Consider the following 19,094-nt stretch of genomic DNA (forward strand, 5'->3'; position numbering starts at 1 on the left):
CCTCCGTGATAGACGACAGGAACGACTCGGAGGCCGCGCTGTCCGTGGGCTTCGTGTCATACAGTCCGGCATAGAAGGATCTGCTGATCCTCAAAATGTTGGGCTGAGATGACGTCACCGAGCCGTCGTCCTCCTTCAGCCGGCTAAGCACAGAGCTCTCTTTGTGCACCTTCTGAAAGAAGAAACGCGAGCACGTCTCGTCCTGCTCCACGGAGCAGACCCTGGACCGGAAGATTATCCTGGAGGCCTCCGCAGCGAAGAGCGAGGCTTGCTGGCCGCTCACCTCACGGAGGTCCTCCGTGACATCAACCCCCATTGACTGCAGAAGGAGCATGTTCTGCACCCTTTTCTGGAGTCGTGACAGCTTTCCCTGCCTCTCTCTCGCCTTCCGAACACCCTTGATGACAAAGAACCTCTTGATGTTCTCCTTCACTGTCTACCACCAGTCGCCGGGAGACTCAAAGAGGGGTTTCACGGTTCTCCAACTGGCGTACTCCCTCTTAAGCTCCTCGACGTTCTCTGGGGTCAACAGAGTCGTGTTGAGCTTCCACGTCCCCTTGCCGGCCGGCTGGTTGTTCTGGAAGTGACAGTCGGCCAGCGGGAGGCAGTGGTCAGAGGAGAACACCGGCTCGACGCCGGTGGACTTGACCGAGAACGCCCGTGACACAAACAGGACGTCTATCCTTGAGCGAATAGACCCGTCTGGCAGCGACCAGGTGTACCTCTGCTGCACTCCGTCTGCAGGGGCGCTGAAGACGTTGAGCAGCTTGGCGTCCAGTTGACTCCCCCCACCCGCTGTCCCCACGCCGGATCTTCCATCTGCATCGATGATGCAGTTGAAGTCTCTGCCTAGGATGACCGGCCTGGAGGTAGCCAGCAGGGGTGGAAGCCGCTGCAGGACGGCCAACCGCTGACTCTGTACCGCTGGGGCGTACACGTTGATCAGCCTCAGGGGAGCATTCCTGTAGATGACGTCAGTCACGAGGAGGCGCCCCCCCCACCACCTCCTGAACTTGAGAGATGGTGAAGTTGCGCCCCCGCAGCAGAATAGCCAGGCCCGAGGAGCAACAGTCGTTACCCCCCGACCAGATTGAAGGCCCACAGGTCCAGGCGCCGGACCATTTCCTGTACCTGCTGAGGTGCGGTATCCCGCACTCCTGCAGAAACAGGAGGTCCGCCTTGACGGTGGTCAGGTAGGTCAACGTGGACACACATCTTGCGGCGGACTTGACGCTGCGCATATTAGTGCTCGCAACTCGTACCCCCATTGTGGGCAGTGACCACAGTACCCTCCCCAAGTCCAAGGTCCAGCCCCTCTATCTGTCCCTTCATGCCCATTGCTCGGGCTAACTGCTGGACGCTTTCCGGGCTCAGGAAACTGTCCGTGCTGCCTTCCGGGTGGCATCCCCCCATCGGGGGTACGGAGGCAGGAGAGTCCGGCTCTGGGTCAGGCTGGGGACGCGCTGTTTCCTCCTTCCCGCCTGGAAGTTCCAGGGGGCCCTCCAGTGCCCCAGCAGCACATGACTGGGTGTCGGAGGGAGCCTCAGGACACCTCCCGTCACCTGGAAGTGTGGTGCTGCTTTCCTTCTCCCTTGAGATCTTTAACTTCTGCTTCAGGCGGGCCCTCTCTGAATCCCAATCGTCAGAGGAGCTCTTATAGCCCCCCTGTAGCTGCCTCTTCCCGCCTGATGGTTGCGGTTCCAGGGCCCGCCGACGCACCTTCCTCGCTTTCCGGACCATCGTCCACTCCCCTGGGCCGCCTGTTGTCGCCTCCATCGACTCCGTGTAGTCGGGGGGGGGAGGGAGCGGAGCCTGCAGGGGCGCTTTGCTGGCCTCGGGCCCATCCTGCGGGGCTGGGCCCTCCTGCACGACCTGGCCCTCGTGCACATTAGTGGGGTCCTTGCTGGGCCCTGGTGCCTTCCTCTCCTCCTGGGGGGCTGGCCCCACATGGCCCCTGCCGGCGACCTGGGCGTAGGTGGTCCCCCGCTGCAGGCATGCCCTATAGAGGTGGCCCGCTTCCCCGCAAAGGTTGCAGCTTTTCTCTTGTGGGCAATCCTTTGCAAGGTGTCCCTCCTCCCTGCAGATGGTGGCTTTGCAGTCGTCCACCACGTGACCTGACCTACCACAGGCATGGCAGACTTTAGGTTGCCCTGCATAGGTCAGGTAGCCCTTGCTCCCACAATCGCGAAGCTGGACGGTGGGTGTACGACGTTCCCATCCGCGCCCACCCTCAGCGTAACCTTGACCTGCCTCTTACTGGTCCAGATGCCAAAGGGGTCCATGATGTCAGTTAGGTCCCCTTCCACCTTCACGTACCTTCCAAGCAAGGTCAGGACATCAACTGCTGGCACATGCAGGTTGTAAATGTGTACAGTCACCATACGGCTCCTCTGCGCTGGCATTACGAACAGCAGGACAGCGGTCAATACAGAGAGGGGGCCCTCACCTCCTTTCTCCTTGAAAACCTCCAGGAAGTGCTCGCAAAACATGGCACTCCTGAAGGTTACATCGTAAAAACCTCCTCCGGGGAAATCCTGCAGGCAGTAAATGTCCGCAGCAGCGAACCCACAACAGTCCAACAGGACCCTCTTCACGAAGAAAGTGCGGTCCACAGGTGCACCTTCATCCACCTTCTTCACGGAAACGCGGATGGTGTTCCAGACCCCCTGACCTGGGGCACGAGCACCTGCCGCAGCCATCGTTGCAGGTTGGCTGCTCCCCTGAACCAGCATTAGGCCAAAGCCAGCATTAAGATCCACTGGTTGCAAGGGTGCACAGCCAACCCGCTGTCTTCCTTTCACCTCCAACACAGCGCTCTCCTCCTCTCAGTCCACAAGAGAGTGGGTCTTTATTTTGTTCCAGATGTAAGCTGGTTCACTGAGCTTGAAGGTGTGTTCCCAGACATTTCATCACCACTCTAGGTAACATCATCAGTGAGCCTCCGACGAAGCGCTGGTGTTATGTCCCGCTTTCTGTTTATCTGGTTAGGTTTCCTTGGGTTGGTGATGTCATTTCCTGCGTTGGTGATGTCATTTCCTGTTCTTTTTCTCAGGGGATGGTAGATTGGCTCCAATGTGTTGTAACACATTGATTTGGAGCCAATCTACCATCCCCTGAGAAAAAAAAACAGAAAATGACATCACCAACACAGGAAATGACATCACCAACCCAAGGAAACCTAACCAGATAAACAGAAAGCGAGATATAACACCAGCGCTTCGTCGGAGGCTCACTGATGATGTTACCTAGAGTGGTGATGAAATGTCTGAAAACGAACCTTCCAGCTCAGCGAGCAAACTGACATCCAGAACCTCAACCTGAGCTACAAATCTTCTCAAAATTCGCTGAGTTTCATTTCCTTCCCTTCCACTATACCAATTGCTTGGAGGTATGACTGTCAGTTCAGGGATAAGTTGAGAATGTGAGAGATTCTGGGTTCAAATCGTGTATAAGTTTTCATTTACTGCCAATTGTACAAATCATTGGTTCATTAATGCACTTTGGTACAAAGAGCACAGAGATATAGCAGAAAATATAAGGTACTATTCTAAAGGGTGTGCAGAAACAAAGGCTTAACTGTACATGTACAGAAGTCAATAGAGGTACCAGGGCAGACAGAGAGAACTTTTAATACATTGTACAGTATTCTAAGCTTCATAAATGTACCAGAGCAAGGCAGTTATGTTTAACTTCTTTAAGACACTGGCTAGACCGGAGTTGGAGTATTGTGTACATTTCTGGGTGCCACACTATAGATATGAATGCATTGGAGAGTGCAGAGGAGTGTTACAAGACTGGTTCTAAGTTTGAGACAAAGCAATTATGAGGAAAGGTTGGATGATTTGGGACTGTTTGCTCTGAAGAAGAGAAGCCAAGAGAAGAAGGCTAAGCAAAAAAGCTTTCATGATAAGTTTTCACAGTGGAAGACACCAGTAGTATACTAGAACTTCAAGAGAGTTGGGCGCAAAGCTGAGTGTAGTGATCATCACTAAGGAGAAGTTGCTGGGGAAGCTGAAGAGTCTGAAGCTGAATAAATCGCCTGGACCTGATGGACAATGCCACAGTGGCCTGAAGGAGATAGCTGAGGAGATTGGAGAGGCATTGATGGCAATTTTTTCAGGAATCACAGAAGTCAGAGAGGATCCCAGAGGACTGGAACATGGTTAATGTAACATGCCTATTTAAGAAGAGACAGAGACACAAGACATGAAACTATAGGCCAGTTAGCCTGATCTCAGTTGTTGGTAGTCATTGGAGTCCATTATTAAGGGTGAGATTGCAGAGGTACTTGGAAGTGCACAGTGAAAAAAGGCTGAGACAGCACAGTTTCATCAAGGGGAGGTCACGCCTAACAAATCTGTTAGAATTCTTCAAGTAGGTAACGAACAAGTTAGACAAAGGAGGGCCAATGGCCGTGATCTATTTGGATTTCCAGATGGTCTTGGACAAAAAGTTGCACAGGAGGCTGCTAAATAAAATAACAGCTCATGGTGTTACGCGGAACGTACTGGCATAGATAAAGAATCAGCTGGTTTTATTTTTATTCATTCATGGGTTGAGGGCATTCGCTGGCTAGGCAGCATTTATTGCCCATCCCTAATTGTCCAGAGGGTAGTTGAAAGCTAACCACATTGCTGTGGGTCTGGAGTCACACATAGGCCAGACCAGGTAAGGATGGCAGTTTCCTTCCCTAAAGGACATTGTTCTTTCCAAGAATCAACAATGGATTCATGGTCATCGTTAGACTCTCAATTTCAGATATTTATTGGATTCAAATTCCACCACCTGCCATGGCGGAATTTAAACCTAGATCCCCAGATTATTATCTGGGTCTCTGGATTAACAGTCCATAATTAACAGGGTGGTGATAATATCACTAATACCTCTCCTAATTCCTTCGCTGCTGCTAATCATGCTCTTTATTTTGTAGTGTCATGGCAGAAAGAAGAGAATGGGGGTAAATGGGTCCTTTTCAGGATAGCAACTGGTGGCTAGTGGAATTCTGCATACATAATGTCATACATTAACAATCTGGACAAAGGAACTGAGGGCATTATTATTAAGTGTGGAAAGAAGACAAAATGTGGAGCTACAGATTGATAGTGTTGAGGAAAAGGGGAGCCTGCAGAAAAACTTGGACAGGCTAGAAGAGTAGCAATGCAAAGAAATGGCATATGGAATATAATGTGAGAAAATGTGAGGTTATGCACTTTGGTAGGAAGAATAGAGGCAGAGATATTTTCTAAACGGGGAAAGGCTTTCGAAATCTGATGCATGAAGGGACTTGGAAGTCCAAATTCAGGATTCGCTAAGAGTTAACATGCAGGGTCAGTTGGCAGTTAAAGAGTCAAATGCAATGTTAGCATTCATTTCAAGGCTAGAATGCAAGAACAGAAATGTCCTGCTGAGGCTGTAAAAGGCTCTGAGCAAATCACATTTGGAATATTGTGAGCAGTTTTGGGCTAAGGATGTGCTGTAATTGGAGTGGGTCCAGAGGAGGTTTACAAGAATGATCCAAGGGATGAAAAGCTTGTCATATGAGAAGCAGTTGAGGACTACAGGTCTGTACTTGATGAAATTTAGAAGGATGACATGGGAGGGGGAATCTGATTGCAAATTATAGAATACTGAGTGACCTGTATAGTGTGGACACGGAGAAGATGTTTACACTAAAGGAAAGGCTCGGACCCGAGGGCACAGACTCAAGTGAAGGGATGACCCTTTTGAGATAAGGAGGAATTTCTTCAGCCAACAGGTTGTTAATTTGTGCAACTTATTTCCCTAGAGGGCTGTGAAGACCAAGTTATTGAGTGTATTTAAGACAGAAATAGATTCTTGATTGGTAAGGAGGTCAGGGGTTATGGGGAGAAGGAAGGAGAATGGGATTAAGAAACATTTCAGTCATGATCAAATAGCAGAGCAGACTCAAACAGCCAAACAGCCTATTTCTGCTCCTATGTCTTATAGTTCTCCAGTCTAAATGACCTCCTTCTGACAAGTTCTGTGATCCTGTGATTTAGTCAGTGGTCAGAGACAGTGTGACTGTGAGTGAGCCAGGTGAGGAGGCACTTCCAAGGAGGTTCACTACATTGACACTTTGAATGAGTGCTGGGATCTGGATACTGAAGCCAGTGGCAGGAGAAGCAGGGTAGGTGGAGGCGAGGCTGTCATTGCCACTGCATTGTCATGCCCACCCTGCTGTCACCTTGCTGCACTGTTCTTCCAGGAGCTACAAGGTGGTACAGACTGATGCTTTATCTGTGGACGATGAGTTGTGTGCAGTAGGGTATAAAGGAAGGTCAGGTGGACATGGCTGGGCAACAATGTTTGGTTTTTATAGGATCATAGAATCCTATTAGTATGGAAGCAAGCCATTCAGCTCATCAAGCCCACGCCAACCTTCTGAAGAGTGTCCCACCCTATCCCTGTAACCTCGCGTTTCCCATTGCTAACCCACCTAGCCTGCATATCCCAGGAAACTATAGCACAGCCAATTCACCTCACCTATTCATCTTTGGGCTGTTGAAGGAGACAGGAGAACCCAGTGGAAATCCACACTGACACGTAAGACGTGCAAATTCCACACAGACAGTTGCCCACAGGTAGAATCGAACTGAGGCCCCGACACTGTAGCAGTGCTAACCACTGAGCCACCGTGCCACTCTTTTTGAAAGGTAAAGTGCTGATCTGAGCACTTTTTGCACCTCTTTGCCAGCCCCAGACTCCCCCTGTTCTGGATCACTTTGGGCTCAAGCATGGAGACTGCCTCTCCCTTTGCTCCAAGATTACAAAACAGGCTTCTTCACACATATGCACTCTTGATGCCACCCTGCGGGTGTTGTTTACAGCACTTTTAGCCTTTCATTAAAAAAAAAGCTCTACAGTTTCAGCTCAATAAATAATTCAGAACATCTGCTTTAACTTGACAAATTCGATTAAAGAAGACCTACCAAGTAAATAGTACTAGAAGAAGCTAAAGAAAGATATTATAACAGTACAGCTGTTAGTACTGATACATTCTGGGAAATCACACATATTGCATTTGCTCACATTACCTACTTGGCCTTCAAATAATTCTCCGAATGAAGGCAATAACAGACATAAAGTGACTTGATACTTTTAAAAACCAAAAGAGCTGTGGATGCTGTAAATCAGGAACAAAAACAAGGTTGCTGGAAAAGCTCAGCAGGTCTGGCAGCATCTGTGAAGGAAAAAGCAGAGTTAACCCTTGGGTCATGGGACCCGAAACGTTAACTGCTTTTTTCCCTCACAGATACTGCCAGACCTGCTGAGCTTTTCAAGCAACCTTGATATCTTATAAATTTTAGTCAGGACGCACAGAGGTTTAGGGAAATGATACCAGATGACAATAATAAAGTCACGATCATATCACATGACTCAGAATTCTCAGTTTCCAATAACATCATCTCTTCTTGTAAGTGCTAAATAAGTAATTACAAAACACAAAACAGAAGAAATACACGGCTTCATGATAGGGAAAGACTAAACCAAGGTATCTCAAATACCTCTCCTTGGCATTTTAGCAAAAGTGCTAACCTGTGCACTGAGATATTATGTCATTATCCATGAAGTAATTTCAATCCTAAGAGTGTGGGTTACCAATTAGAAAATGTCACTTATTTTGAGTTCAGTTGGAAACATACAAAAAGATGATCTTGCTTAGCTCACCTTTGCAAATTTTCCAGTTGGGCTTTTTGGACTTGTAGGACTTTGTTCAAAATACAAAGCTGGAGCACCAATGTCTGTGTTGTGGGCATAGTTGTTTCCCACTTCAGAATTCTGCTTGACTTCCTCAGCTGGCATCCAGTCACTGGTTCTGAGAGATCTGCAGAATTACAATAATATTGTCAAAAATCTATATATTTGAGCTGAATACTATTTAATAGCCTGTGCTGAAATGTTACCATTATGATTGAAATGATATATGTGCTTTTGCATTGCTAATACCAGAGAATCTAAATGAAAGTGAAATCAGCAGAGGTGTTTAAGTGATTAGGCAATGTATAAATTCAAGGCCTTTTTATTTTACTTGCGATGACCAAACAAATAAATGCAAATATTAACTTGCTTAACTAATATTTAGACATCATTGATAAAGGTCATACTTTATTTTCGACGACAGTTTTTCCTATCTGAAACAAGACGAGATGCAGACTATGTTATGGAGATTCTAGAAGGGTATTGGTATGGAGATGTTGGCAACAACTACAGCATGCATTCATCTAGCAACTTCACCACAAAAAAATGCCTTAAGGTGCTTTGCAGAAGTGTTCTCAAGTTTTGATAATTATCAGACTTTGACATTGACCCAAAAAACAAACGAGGGCAGATGCAGGTTAATTTTAATGAGCGTATTTAAAGAGGACTGAAAAGGTGGAAAAGACTAGATATTTTCACAGCTTGCATACTGGGATCAATGTAGGTTACCAAGCACAAGGATGGGTGGATTGGTGAATGGCATTTCATGTGAGCTACAATTACAGGCATAGACTTCCAAAAGGCCTTTGATACGGTGCCTCACGGGAGGCTGCTGAGCAAGGTGAGGGCCCATGGTGTTCGAGGGGAGCTACTGGCTTGGATTGAGGATTGGCTGTCTGACAGAAGGCAGAGAGTTGGGATAAAAGGCTCTTTTTCGGAATGGCAACCCGTGACAAGTGGTGTCCCGCAGGGTTCAGTGTTGGGGCCACAGCTGTTCACCTTATATATTAATGATCTGGATGAAGGGACTGGGGGCATTCTGGCGAAGTTTGCCGATGATATGAAGATAGGTGGACAGGCAGGTAGTACTGAGGAGGTGGGGAAGCTGCAGAAAGATTCAGACAGTTTCGGAGAGTGGCCCAGGAAATGGCTGATGAAATTCAATGTGAGTAAATGTGAGGTTTTGCACTTTGGAAAAAAGAATACAGGCATGGACTATTTTCTAAACGGTGAGAAAATTCGCAAATCAGAAGTGCAAAGGGATCTGGGAGTGTTGGTCCAGGATTCTCTAAAGGTTAACTTGCAGGTAGAGTCCGTAATTAAGAAAGCGAATATAATGTTGTCGTTTATCTCAAGGGGGTTGGAATATAAAAGCAGCGATGTGCTTCTGAGGCTTTATAAAGCTCTAGTTAGGCCCCATTTAGAATACTGTGTCCAATTTTGGGCCCCACACCTCAGGAAGAACAAACTGGCCCTGGAGCGTGTCCAGCGGAGATTCACACGGATGATCCCTGGAATGGTGATAATGGGAACTGCAGATGCTGGAGGGTCTAGGCCCGAAATGTCAGCTTTTGTGCTCCTGAGATGCTGCTGGGCCTGCTGTGTTCATCCAGCCTCACATTTCATTATCTTTGATGCCTGGAATGGTAGGTTTAACGTTTGATGAACGGCTAAGGATCCTGGGATTGTACACATTAGAGTTTAGAAAGTTGAGGGGAGATCTAATAGAAACTTACAAGATAATGTATGGTTTAGAAGGGGTGGACGCTAGGAAGTTGTTTCCGTTAGGCGGGGAGACTAGGACCCGTCGGCACAGCCTTAAAATTAGAGGGGGTAAATTTAAAACTGAAATGAGATGACATTTCTTCAGCCAGAGAGTGGTGGGCTTGTGGAATTAATTGCCACGGAGTGCAGTGGAGGCCGGGATGTTGGATGCGTTCAAGGCAGAGATCGACAAATTCTTGATCTCAGAAGGAAACAAGGGCTACGGGGAGAGTGCAGGGAAGTGGAGTTGAAATGCCCATCAGCCATGATTTAAACGGCGGAGTGGACTTGATGGATCGAATGGCCTTACTTCCACTCCTATGTCTTATGGTCTTATGGTCAAAGTCTGAGATCAAGTTGATACTGTGTAAAAGATGGGTGACCAATCAGGAGTGCATTGTAGTAGTCAAGAGAAGATTAGACAAATGGATAGATGAAGGTTTCAGCAGCAGATGAGCTGTGACAAAGGCAGAATCAGATCATGTTGATTACGAGGAAAGGCTGAGGGACTTGGGGCTGTTTTCATTAGAGAGAAGAAGGTTGAGAGGTGACTTAATTGCAACATATAAAATAATCAGAGGGTTAGATAGGGTGGATAGGGAGAGCTTTTTTCCTCGGATGGTGACGGCGAGTACGAGGGGGCATAGCTTTAAATTGAGGGGTGAAAGATATAGGACAGGTGTCAGAGGTAGTTTCTTTACTCAGAGAGTAGTAAGGGAATGGAACGCTTTGCCTGCAACGGTAGTAGATTCGCCAACTTTAGGTGCATTTAAGTCGTCATTGGATAAGCATATGGACGTACATGAAATAGTGTAGGTTAGATGGGCTTGAGATCAGTATGACAGGTCGGCACAACATCGAGGGCCGAAGGGTCTGTACTGTGCTGTAATGTTCTATGTTCAATGCTCTATGTCAAGAGCTGGAGTAGGCATTCATGCTGACGTGTGGTTGGGACCTTGCCTTGGGGTCAACTTGATACTGTTTGCGGGGCAGATTTGTGATGACAAGCTCAGAGGATCTGAAGATGAGCTCAGAGGCAAATGTGATGCCAAAGGTCCACACAATTTGCTTCAAACTGACAATGAAATGAATTTTGTACTTAAGACAATGGTTGTGTCTTCCCAAATTTAATATCAAATTTCTGCACATTCATGCAGTCTGACAGAGAGTGAGTGGGTGAGATGATGCTGAGGAAGAGGTAAAGTGGCATCAATATAAATGTGGAAACTGATATAATGCAATTGGATGATGTTGCCACGGGGGCTGCATGTAGATCAGAAAAAGGCGGGAGCCATGATAGGTTCATTTATGGAAACAGGGACAGGAAGAGGGTAGCAAAAGAATTTGACTAGATAAATAAAGTGAATTGCTTAAGTAAACTGCAAAACTAGATTAAATGTAGGACGGTATTAAATGATAAAGTGGCAGCCATTTGAAGGGATATTTTAGAATACTCAGAAAAGATTCATCCACTAAAAAAGAAAGATTCTAGGGGAAGGATGAACCATCTGTGCCGAATCAAGTAAGTTAAAGATAGATTAAAAAAATGAAAGAAAAGCATATACTTCTGCAAGGACGGTCTTCTGCCACAGTGATGCTGTCCCTAACTCTTCATGAGGAGGCCTAACATCAAGTCCTGTCTGCTCCAGCAGTGCATAATACCATCTCTGTATAAGTTGGTTAGAAAATATCTATAATACTGCAAAGATTTGTGCAATTCAAAAGCTTGGGCAGAATAAAAAGATGAACTAAGATTAATGGGAACAGGAAATTAAAGTGTGAGGTAGAAATACAAAAAGAGTTTCAACATGGATTTAGAAATGTAAAAGTGAGGGTTGGCCCTCTAGAGAGTGAATCTGTAGACCTAATTCTGGGAGATAGAGAAATGGCAGGTGAATTGAACTGTATGTTTCACAACTGGATCCATTGTAAAGAATGTAAATAACACTCTGGCAGTAATTGTAAATCAAAATTGAAAGTCAGTGAGGAACTTAAAACAATTAAAATCCCAGGGACAGGGCAGATGTGCTCTACTTTGATACAAAGCATGCAAAATAACTGAAGCAGACCATTCAATCACTAACGCTATCCCTATCAGCTCACTTTATCATTTAATAAGCTCATGGCTGATCCATTTGACCTTCAAGTTCCACATTCCTATCACCCACAAAGATTTCCACGAAAACAAGAATCTATCCAGCTCAATCTTAAAATATATTGAGTGATCCCACTTTCAATGCCTTCTAAGGGACAGAGCTCCAAAGCTGCACATTTTTGTAAGAGTAAAAACAAATTTTGATTTCCCTTCTCATATAGTGGACTGACTCACAAGAGGAAACATTCAGAATCTTATACAGTTCAACAAATCACTGTTTACTCTTCAAAGCTCCAACAGAAACATGGCTAGTCTGTTCAAACTATTTTCAGATAACAACCTACTCTTTCCAGACATCAGTCTAGTAATCCTCCGCCTCCATGCTATATTTCCACTTGGTCTCCATACCTGTTCATGCCTTTAAAATCTAAAAAGGTGCCTGTATCTTCCTCGAATATATTCAATTACTTGACTTCCAGAGCTTTCTGTGGTAGAGAATTCCAAAGGTTCACTACCCTTTAAGCGAAGACATTTTTCCTCATCTTAGTTCTAAATTGCCTATCCTGTGGTTTGAGACGGGGTCTCCCAATTCCCAACCAGGGAAAATATCTTCACTGCATGAAGTCTGTCCAGTCGTGGTAGAATTTTAATCCAAAAGCTGGAGATCAGATATTAACCTGCTTCTTGCTATCCTCTGTGATTCACAGTATACGTGTCTTACATGAATGTTTGATTCTCATTTGTGGACTGCTCTTGTTTTGGCAGTCCATATTAGAACAGCTGCCAACTGATAATGTATTGAGAGATAATGGGAACTGCAGATGCTGGAGATTCCAAGATAATAAAATGTGAGGCTGGATGAACACAGCAGGCCAAGCAGCATCTCAGGAGCACAAAAGCTGACGTTTCGGGCCTAGACCCTTCATCAGAGAGCTCTCTGATGAAGGGTCTAGGCCCGAAACGTCAGCTTTTGTGCTCCTGAGATGCTGCTTGGCCTGCTGTGTTCATCCAGCCTCACATTTTATTATCTTGATAATGTATTGAGTTTGCTTGTGGAGAGGACAGAGGTAAATGTTCTGCTGATTTATTACAACTTTCAGGAAATTCTGGTTGTTTTTAATTTGTCCACAGCATGTGAGCATTGCCCATTGTGCCAACATTTATCACCTATAACTCATTGGTCAGAGTTAAGAATCAACAAAATTTCTGCAGATCCAGAGTCACAAATTGGCCAGAATAAGTAAGGATGGCAGATTGACAAAACAGACAGGATTCTTCCCTGTGGTGCCACTACATTATTATTTTAATTCTGATTTTTTCCCCCCCAATTTAAATGGCTCATTCACATTTAATCATCTACCATGAGGGGATTTGAACCTTGGTCCCAGAACATCAGCTCAGAGAGCAGGAGTACTAATTCAGCATCATTACCACTACACTACTACTTCCCCTAGATAACAGCTAGCAACCTGAAAGGAGGGCTGCTCGGGGCAGCATGGTGGCTCAGTGGTTAGCACTGCAGCCTCACAGGGTCAGGGTCCCAGGTTCAAATCCAGCCTTGGGTGACTGTGTGTGTGGAGTTTGCACGTTCTCCCCGTGTCTGTATGAGTTTCCTCTGGGCGCTCCGGCTTCCTCCCACAGTCCAAAGATGTGCAGGCTAGGTGGATTGGCCATGCTAAATTGCCCATAATGTTTGGGGTGCGTGGGTCATAGGGGGATGGGCCTGGGTGGGATGCTTCAAGGGCAGTGTGGATTTGTTGGGCCGAAGGCCCTGTTTCCACACTGTAGGGAATCTAATCTAAAAGGGCTGGCTTCATGAAAAAAATACAGACAGCAGCAATCTGGTGAAAATAGCAAGAGAGAGAGAGATAAATCCAGGTTTGGTGGTTGGGTGTTTACATTTTAAAATCTGGAATGCCAATGGTATATAACCTATCTTTCCCAAAAATGCACTTTTAGATAAGATTAATACGATAAATAAGAACAAATACATATATATCCACAGAAGTTTATTTATATCACGAGTGCACTCGTGTGCCAACATACTTCAGTTCTTCAAATTGTACACTCAAGTAGTATGAATTATTGAAAGAATGTGTAAATGGTCGCAACATTCTTTGTCATGATTCCATTTTGCACAATAGTCATAGCATAGGCAGGAAGTATAGAACAGTCATTACTCAGATAGCTAATAAAAAGCCACGATCCAAGATCTCAAACAGCACCCCCTCACTGCAGCACCATTATTTACTTTGAAGATCAGTTCACGGTGTTGGTCAATTGGTAGTGTTTTTGCCTCTGAATTGCAAATGTCTCGGTTCAAATCTCCCTCTAGGATGTAAACACAAAGATCAAGGTTGATACTCAGGGGCATGCTGCATTGTCTTTGAATGACACTTCTCCAAAGATAAGTTGGGTGAACAGATACCTAATCTGGTGGATCAAATTGGCCAGTAGTTCCAGGGGCAGGATTTTTTGCTGAGTTAGGGGCAAGATGTCCCACAGTTTGCAGGTTCAGCACAATTATAGCATGTTATTTCACTGGATGGGACTATCTTCCAGGGAAGGGGTTGGATGGTTGACTACCCATCCCTTCCAAAAATTACTTCTCTGCAGAAGCTCAGCCACAATCTTAAAGGAAAACTCGGTTTCCAACCTGTGCTGTCATTAAAGAGGCAAAAGACAGCATCCTTCAAATCTGCTACACTTTTCATTTCATAGGTTTGTTTAATAACATATTTCCTATTATTTTATTGGTTGTCGGTACTTGTGTATCATAAGGCCATAAGGAATAGGAGCAGGAGTGGACCTTTCAGGCTTTCGAGCCACCTCCACTGATCAATAAGATAGTGGCTGATCTGACAATTCTCATGTCTAATTTGCTCCTGTTCCCCGCAACCCTTTATTCCTCGACTGATCAAGAATCTAGCTCAGCCTTCAATATACATAAGGATTCTACCCCCACAGCTCTCTGTTGCAAGGGGTTCCAAAGACTCTCAACCCTCTAAGAGAAGAATCTCCTCCTCATCTCAGTCTCAAATTGGCACCTTTTTATTCTGAGACTCTTCACTCTGGTCCCATAAGGGGAAACATTCTCTCAGCATTTACTCTGTCAATCTCCTTAAAGAATCCTATATGTTCCAATGAAACATCTCTCATTCTTCTAAACTCCAGTATCAGAGAGTCATAGAGTCAAACATCATGGAAACAGACCCCCCTAAGGTCAAACTTGTTTTCACTGACCGGACATCCCAATTGACCTCGTCGCATTTGCTAGCATTTGGCCTATATTCCTCTAAACCCTTCCTACTATGCCAGCCTTGACCACTTCTTCTGGCAGCTCATTCCATACATGCACCATCCTGTGCATGAAAAGGTACCCCTCAGGTCTCTTAAATCTTTTCCGTCTGACCTTAAACCTGCGCCCTCTTGTTTTGGACTCTCCAAAGCTATTTACCCAATCTTCGTGATTTTATAAACCTCCTTAAGGTCATACCTCAACCTCCAATGCTCCAGGGAAAATAGCCCCAGCCTATGCAAACTCTCCCTGTAGCTCAAATCCTCCAGGCCTGGCAATATCTTTGTAAATCTTTTCTGCACTTTTCCAAGTTTAACAACATTCTTCCTATCGAATGGTGACAAGAATTGTACACAATATTCTAAAAGTGGCCCACTAATGTCCTGTACAGTCGCAACATGATATCCCAACTCTTGCACTCAGTACACTGACAAACGAAGGCAAGCACGCCAAACATCTTCCTCACCAACCTGTCCACCTGTGACTCAACTTTCAAGGAACTATGCACTGCATCACTAGGTCTCTTTGTTCGGCAACATTTCCTGGAGCCCTACCATTAACAATGCAAGTTCTGCCCTGATTTGCCTTACCAAAACACAACACCTCACACTTATTTAAATTAAACTTCATCTGCTATTCCGCAGCCCATCAGCACATCTGATCAAGGTCCCATTGTACTCTGAGATAATCTTCTTCACTGTCCACTACACCACCTATTTTGGTATCATCCGCAAACTACAAAGCATACCTCCTATACTCTCATCCAAATAATTTATACAAATGACAAAAAGCAGTGGACCCAGCATCAATCCTTGGTCACAGGCCTCCAGTTCAAAGCGCAACCCTGTACCACCAGGAGAGTCCCAACCTGTTTAGCTTTTGCTCATAAAACAAACCCTCCATATCAGCAACCATCAAAGTGAACCTTCTCTGAATTGCCTCCAATGAAATGATTTCTTTCCTAAAATAAAGAGACCAAAATTGCTCATAGTGCTCCAGATGTGGGCTTACCAGCAACTTGTACAGTTGCAGTAAGGCTTCCTTACTGTTATGCTCCTAAGCCTGAAAACCAGGGCCAACATTCCATTAGCATTCCTGATTAACTGCTGCACCTGTATTCTAGCTTTGTGGTTTCTGCACCAGTACCCCCAAATCCCTTTGGTTTGCAGCCTTTCACCATTTAAATAATAACCTGTTCTTTGGTTGTCCCTTCCAAAATGAACAGCTTTACCAGTTTCCACATTATAACTCATTTGCCACCTTTTTGCCCACTTACTCAACCTATTAATAACTGTGTACAATTTGTAGCACTCTCACAACCTGCCTTTCCACCTATGGTCATCTGCAAATCTGGCTACAGTTTACTCACTTCCTTCCTCAAGTCTGCTCTGCTGTTCAATGGAATCACGGCTGATCTGACAGTCCTCAAATCCATTTTCCTGCCTCTTCCCCAAAGCCCCCTACTGATTCCCCAACTGATTAACAATCTATCTACCTCAACTTTAAATCTTGCCTTGTGCGTATGTGTGCCTCAGTGTTTAAGGGGTATTGGGTTTACATTTTAGGTTTTGTGTCATCAACTGTTTATCATTTCTTTTTATTTAAAATCTGTGCGTTTACTCTTTAAAGTCACTACACACAAAAAGGTTTAAAACACATCATTCTCAAAATATAACATGTTGCAGCCAACAGGGAGAAGTTTACCATAACCTGTCCTTGCATGCAACAGTTTCAAAATGCATTGTATTTAAAAGCTCTTTTATTCATTCATGAGATTGGGCACTACTGGCTGGGGCAGCAATTATTGCCCAGTTAGTTGGAAAATAGCTGTTTAATTCACACAGGGTATACTGATTGTCACTGATTGATGAGCAGTTTACCAGTTGGTGGAGAACAAGCTACAATTTCACATTGTTGAGCTACATAGCAAGCAGGATGTAAATCTAGCAGTCAAACAGCATTGTGGGTAATGTTAAACCAGATGATAGGTGCGGCTAGGAGTGACGGTTAGATTTCTACGTTGTCCGGTGTTAAATCCCTTCCCTAACCATTCTCTTCCTGATATAGTCAGAGATTTGCTTTTTGGTAGGTAGTGAAATTGTTCAAAATTAAATGTCCAAAGTCTATCCAGAATTTACATTTTACGTTTCTATCAGAGGCTCAGATATGTGACTTTGCCATCAAAATCAAAGCATCCTACCTTGAGTTACTAGTCTGCACTGAGTAAATAGTTAAACACTAAAAGTGGAGTTAATGGGCAATGGGTCTTGGTGCTCCAGGGCAAAGATGAGGAAGATCAACCAGTATCTCCACTTTGAAATTATAGCAAGAAATTCCTGCACCAAGGTCCATGTCATGGGCTTTCCTTTGTAAAACAGAAAACCATGGCTGTCTTTCTGAGCCCAAATGTGAAGAATGCAATTAGTTGAGGTTCCAGATTATGACTTTTGCCCGTGAAATTGCACCATGGAACCCATCTTTAGCGGCAAAAAGAATTGGCAGGCGAAGAATGTTTCCATTCCAAAGAATGTTATACTGAGCCACAGGTTCAATTTGTAATCCAGCTTGAATGTTCTTAATAGCCATTATGGCTTGAGAGGAGGAATACAACGTGAATCCCCAATCTCAATCACTACCTTATGATAGGATGATGAGGACTAGATTGAGCTCAGTTCTAATGCACTCTCCCCCCTACAGGAATTATTGCTTCAAGAAAGTGGGACAAGTCAATGGTGGGTGAGGGTTTGAAATGAACAAAGTAATTCGATTTACAAATGGGTGAGAAGGGAGTGCAGACTTTGGTCAAAATGTCTTAACATGGGGAATTCCACAAGCACAAAATGTACTACTACATGGAGTGATTGAGGCCAAAACCAATGCATCTGTTAAGAAAATGTGAGAATAAATATCAGAAAAGGATATTACAGGGCTCTGGGGAAAGTATTTGCCAGTGTAATTAATTTTGCATTACTCAATTGGTTATGGGCCAATTCTCTCCTGTACGTTTCTACCATTCTAAAAACTGAAACCGTTCCATGAAATCTCCTTAGAATAAGTGCCCTCCCAAGGTTCTGAAGATATAACACAGCATAAATACAATGTACACCAAGTTTCAATCACCTTGCACCTCATGCATTATTCAGCCACTGTTTGCTGTGCATTTTGAGGGTACACAACTTTATTACGAAATATCACAGCTGCTGACTTCCAACAAAAAAGGCTAGTATATATTGTACACATTTAAATTAGGCCCTCCAGCTTCACGTTATTGCAGTTTAATCGTTTGAAACATATTGCATTATCAATTATTTATAAAATATTGCTTAAAACATAGAATAGCGCCATCTGGTGCTCAAAAATCAAAACAAAAACTAAAATGATTTCAATTGTTGCAGAGATAGTAGGAACTGCAGATGCTAGAGAAGCTGAGATAACACAGTATGAAGCTGGATGCACACAGCAAGCCAAGCAGCATCAGAGGAGCAGGAAAGTTTGACACTTTGGGTCAAGACCCTTCTTCAGATTTTAATTAATGACTTTGATGGAAGTAGTGGCTCGAATTTTATAGCTCCATTCTACCAAACCAACTCCCCCAGACCACACAGACAGGCACGCACACACACACACACACACACACACACACACACACACATAAACACACATAAATGGGAAATAGCCTAACAGGGAAGAAGGAGTACTTTAAAATTCAGTGGAATGGCAGAATTAAATACCATGCCCATCGCCTACAGACCTTGCTGGTGCTTTACCAGTAGTGGGGTGTGTATCAGCCAGCCAACCATCTCTCTTGGACCAGTTGAGGTCTTACAGTGACCAATTACTGCATAACTACCAGTAGCCAGTATGCCCATGCCACACAGTGGGACCCCTGACTGCCTCACTGCAGGCCGTAGAGTGATCTCTCATTTTCAGGCGCAATGTAGGTTCAGTCAGTGGACAGGTCCATCCCCAGTTGACTAAACTGGCTCGTGGTCACCACTCCCACCCCTAGCCTTGCCGGGCTTGGATAACTGGCCCGAATGAGGTCATCCCACTTACCTTGGCCTCCCATGATTTACTTGTACTGGACCAATCGCAACCCCAGCAGTGGCTATCATACCAAGCGGCTCTGTTGGAACTAGAGAACTGTTGACTATCTGATTGTTTGGCAGCTCTTGGAGACAGAACATCATTCCTCATGAAGGCAGAAAAGACGACCTT

At 44.9% G+C, this 19,094-nt stretch overlaps 1 protein-coding gene across 2 annotated transcripts in view; it reads right to left on the bottom strand.

The window, feature by feature from the left end:
* Window positions 1-19,094, bottom strand: part of crybg1a (crystallin beta-gamma domain containing 1a) — a 237,341-nt gene that overhangs the window by 167,954 nt on the left and 50,293 nt on the right. For both annotated transcript variants that reach the window (XM_048530499.2, XM_048530502.2), the window contains exon 2: window positions 7,690-7,846. In XM_048530499.2, the coding sequence (XP_048386456.2) occupies window positions 7,690-7,846 (157 nt within the window). The remainder of the gene's footprint in view (window positions 1-7,689; window positions 7,847-19,094) is intronic.

The sequence above is a fragment of the Stegostoma tigrinum genome, chromosome 4, assembly GCF_030684315.1.
Source record: "Stegostoma tigrinum isolate sSteTig4 chromosome 4, sSteTig4.hap1, whole genome shotgun sequence".
Taxonomy (NCBI): Eukaryota; Metazoa; Chordata; class Chondrichthyes; order Orectolobiformes; family Stegostomatidae; genus Stegostoma; species Stegostoma tigrinum.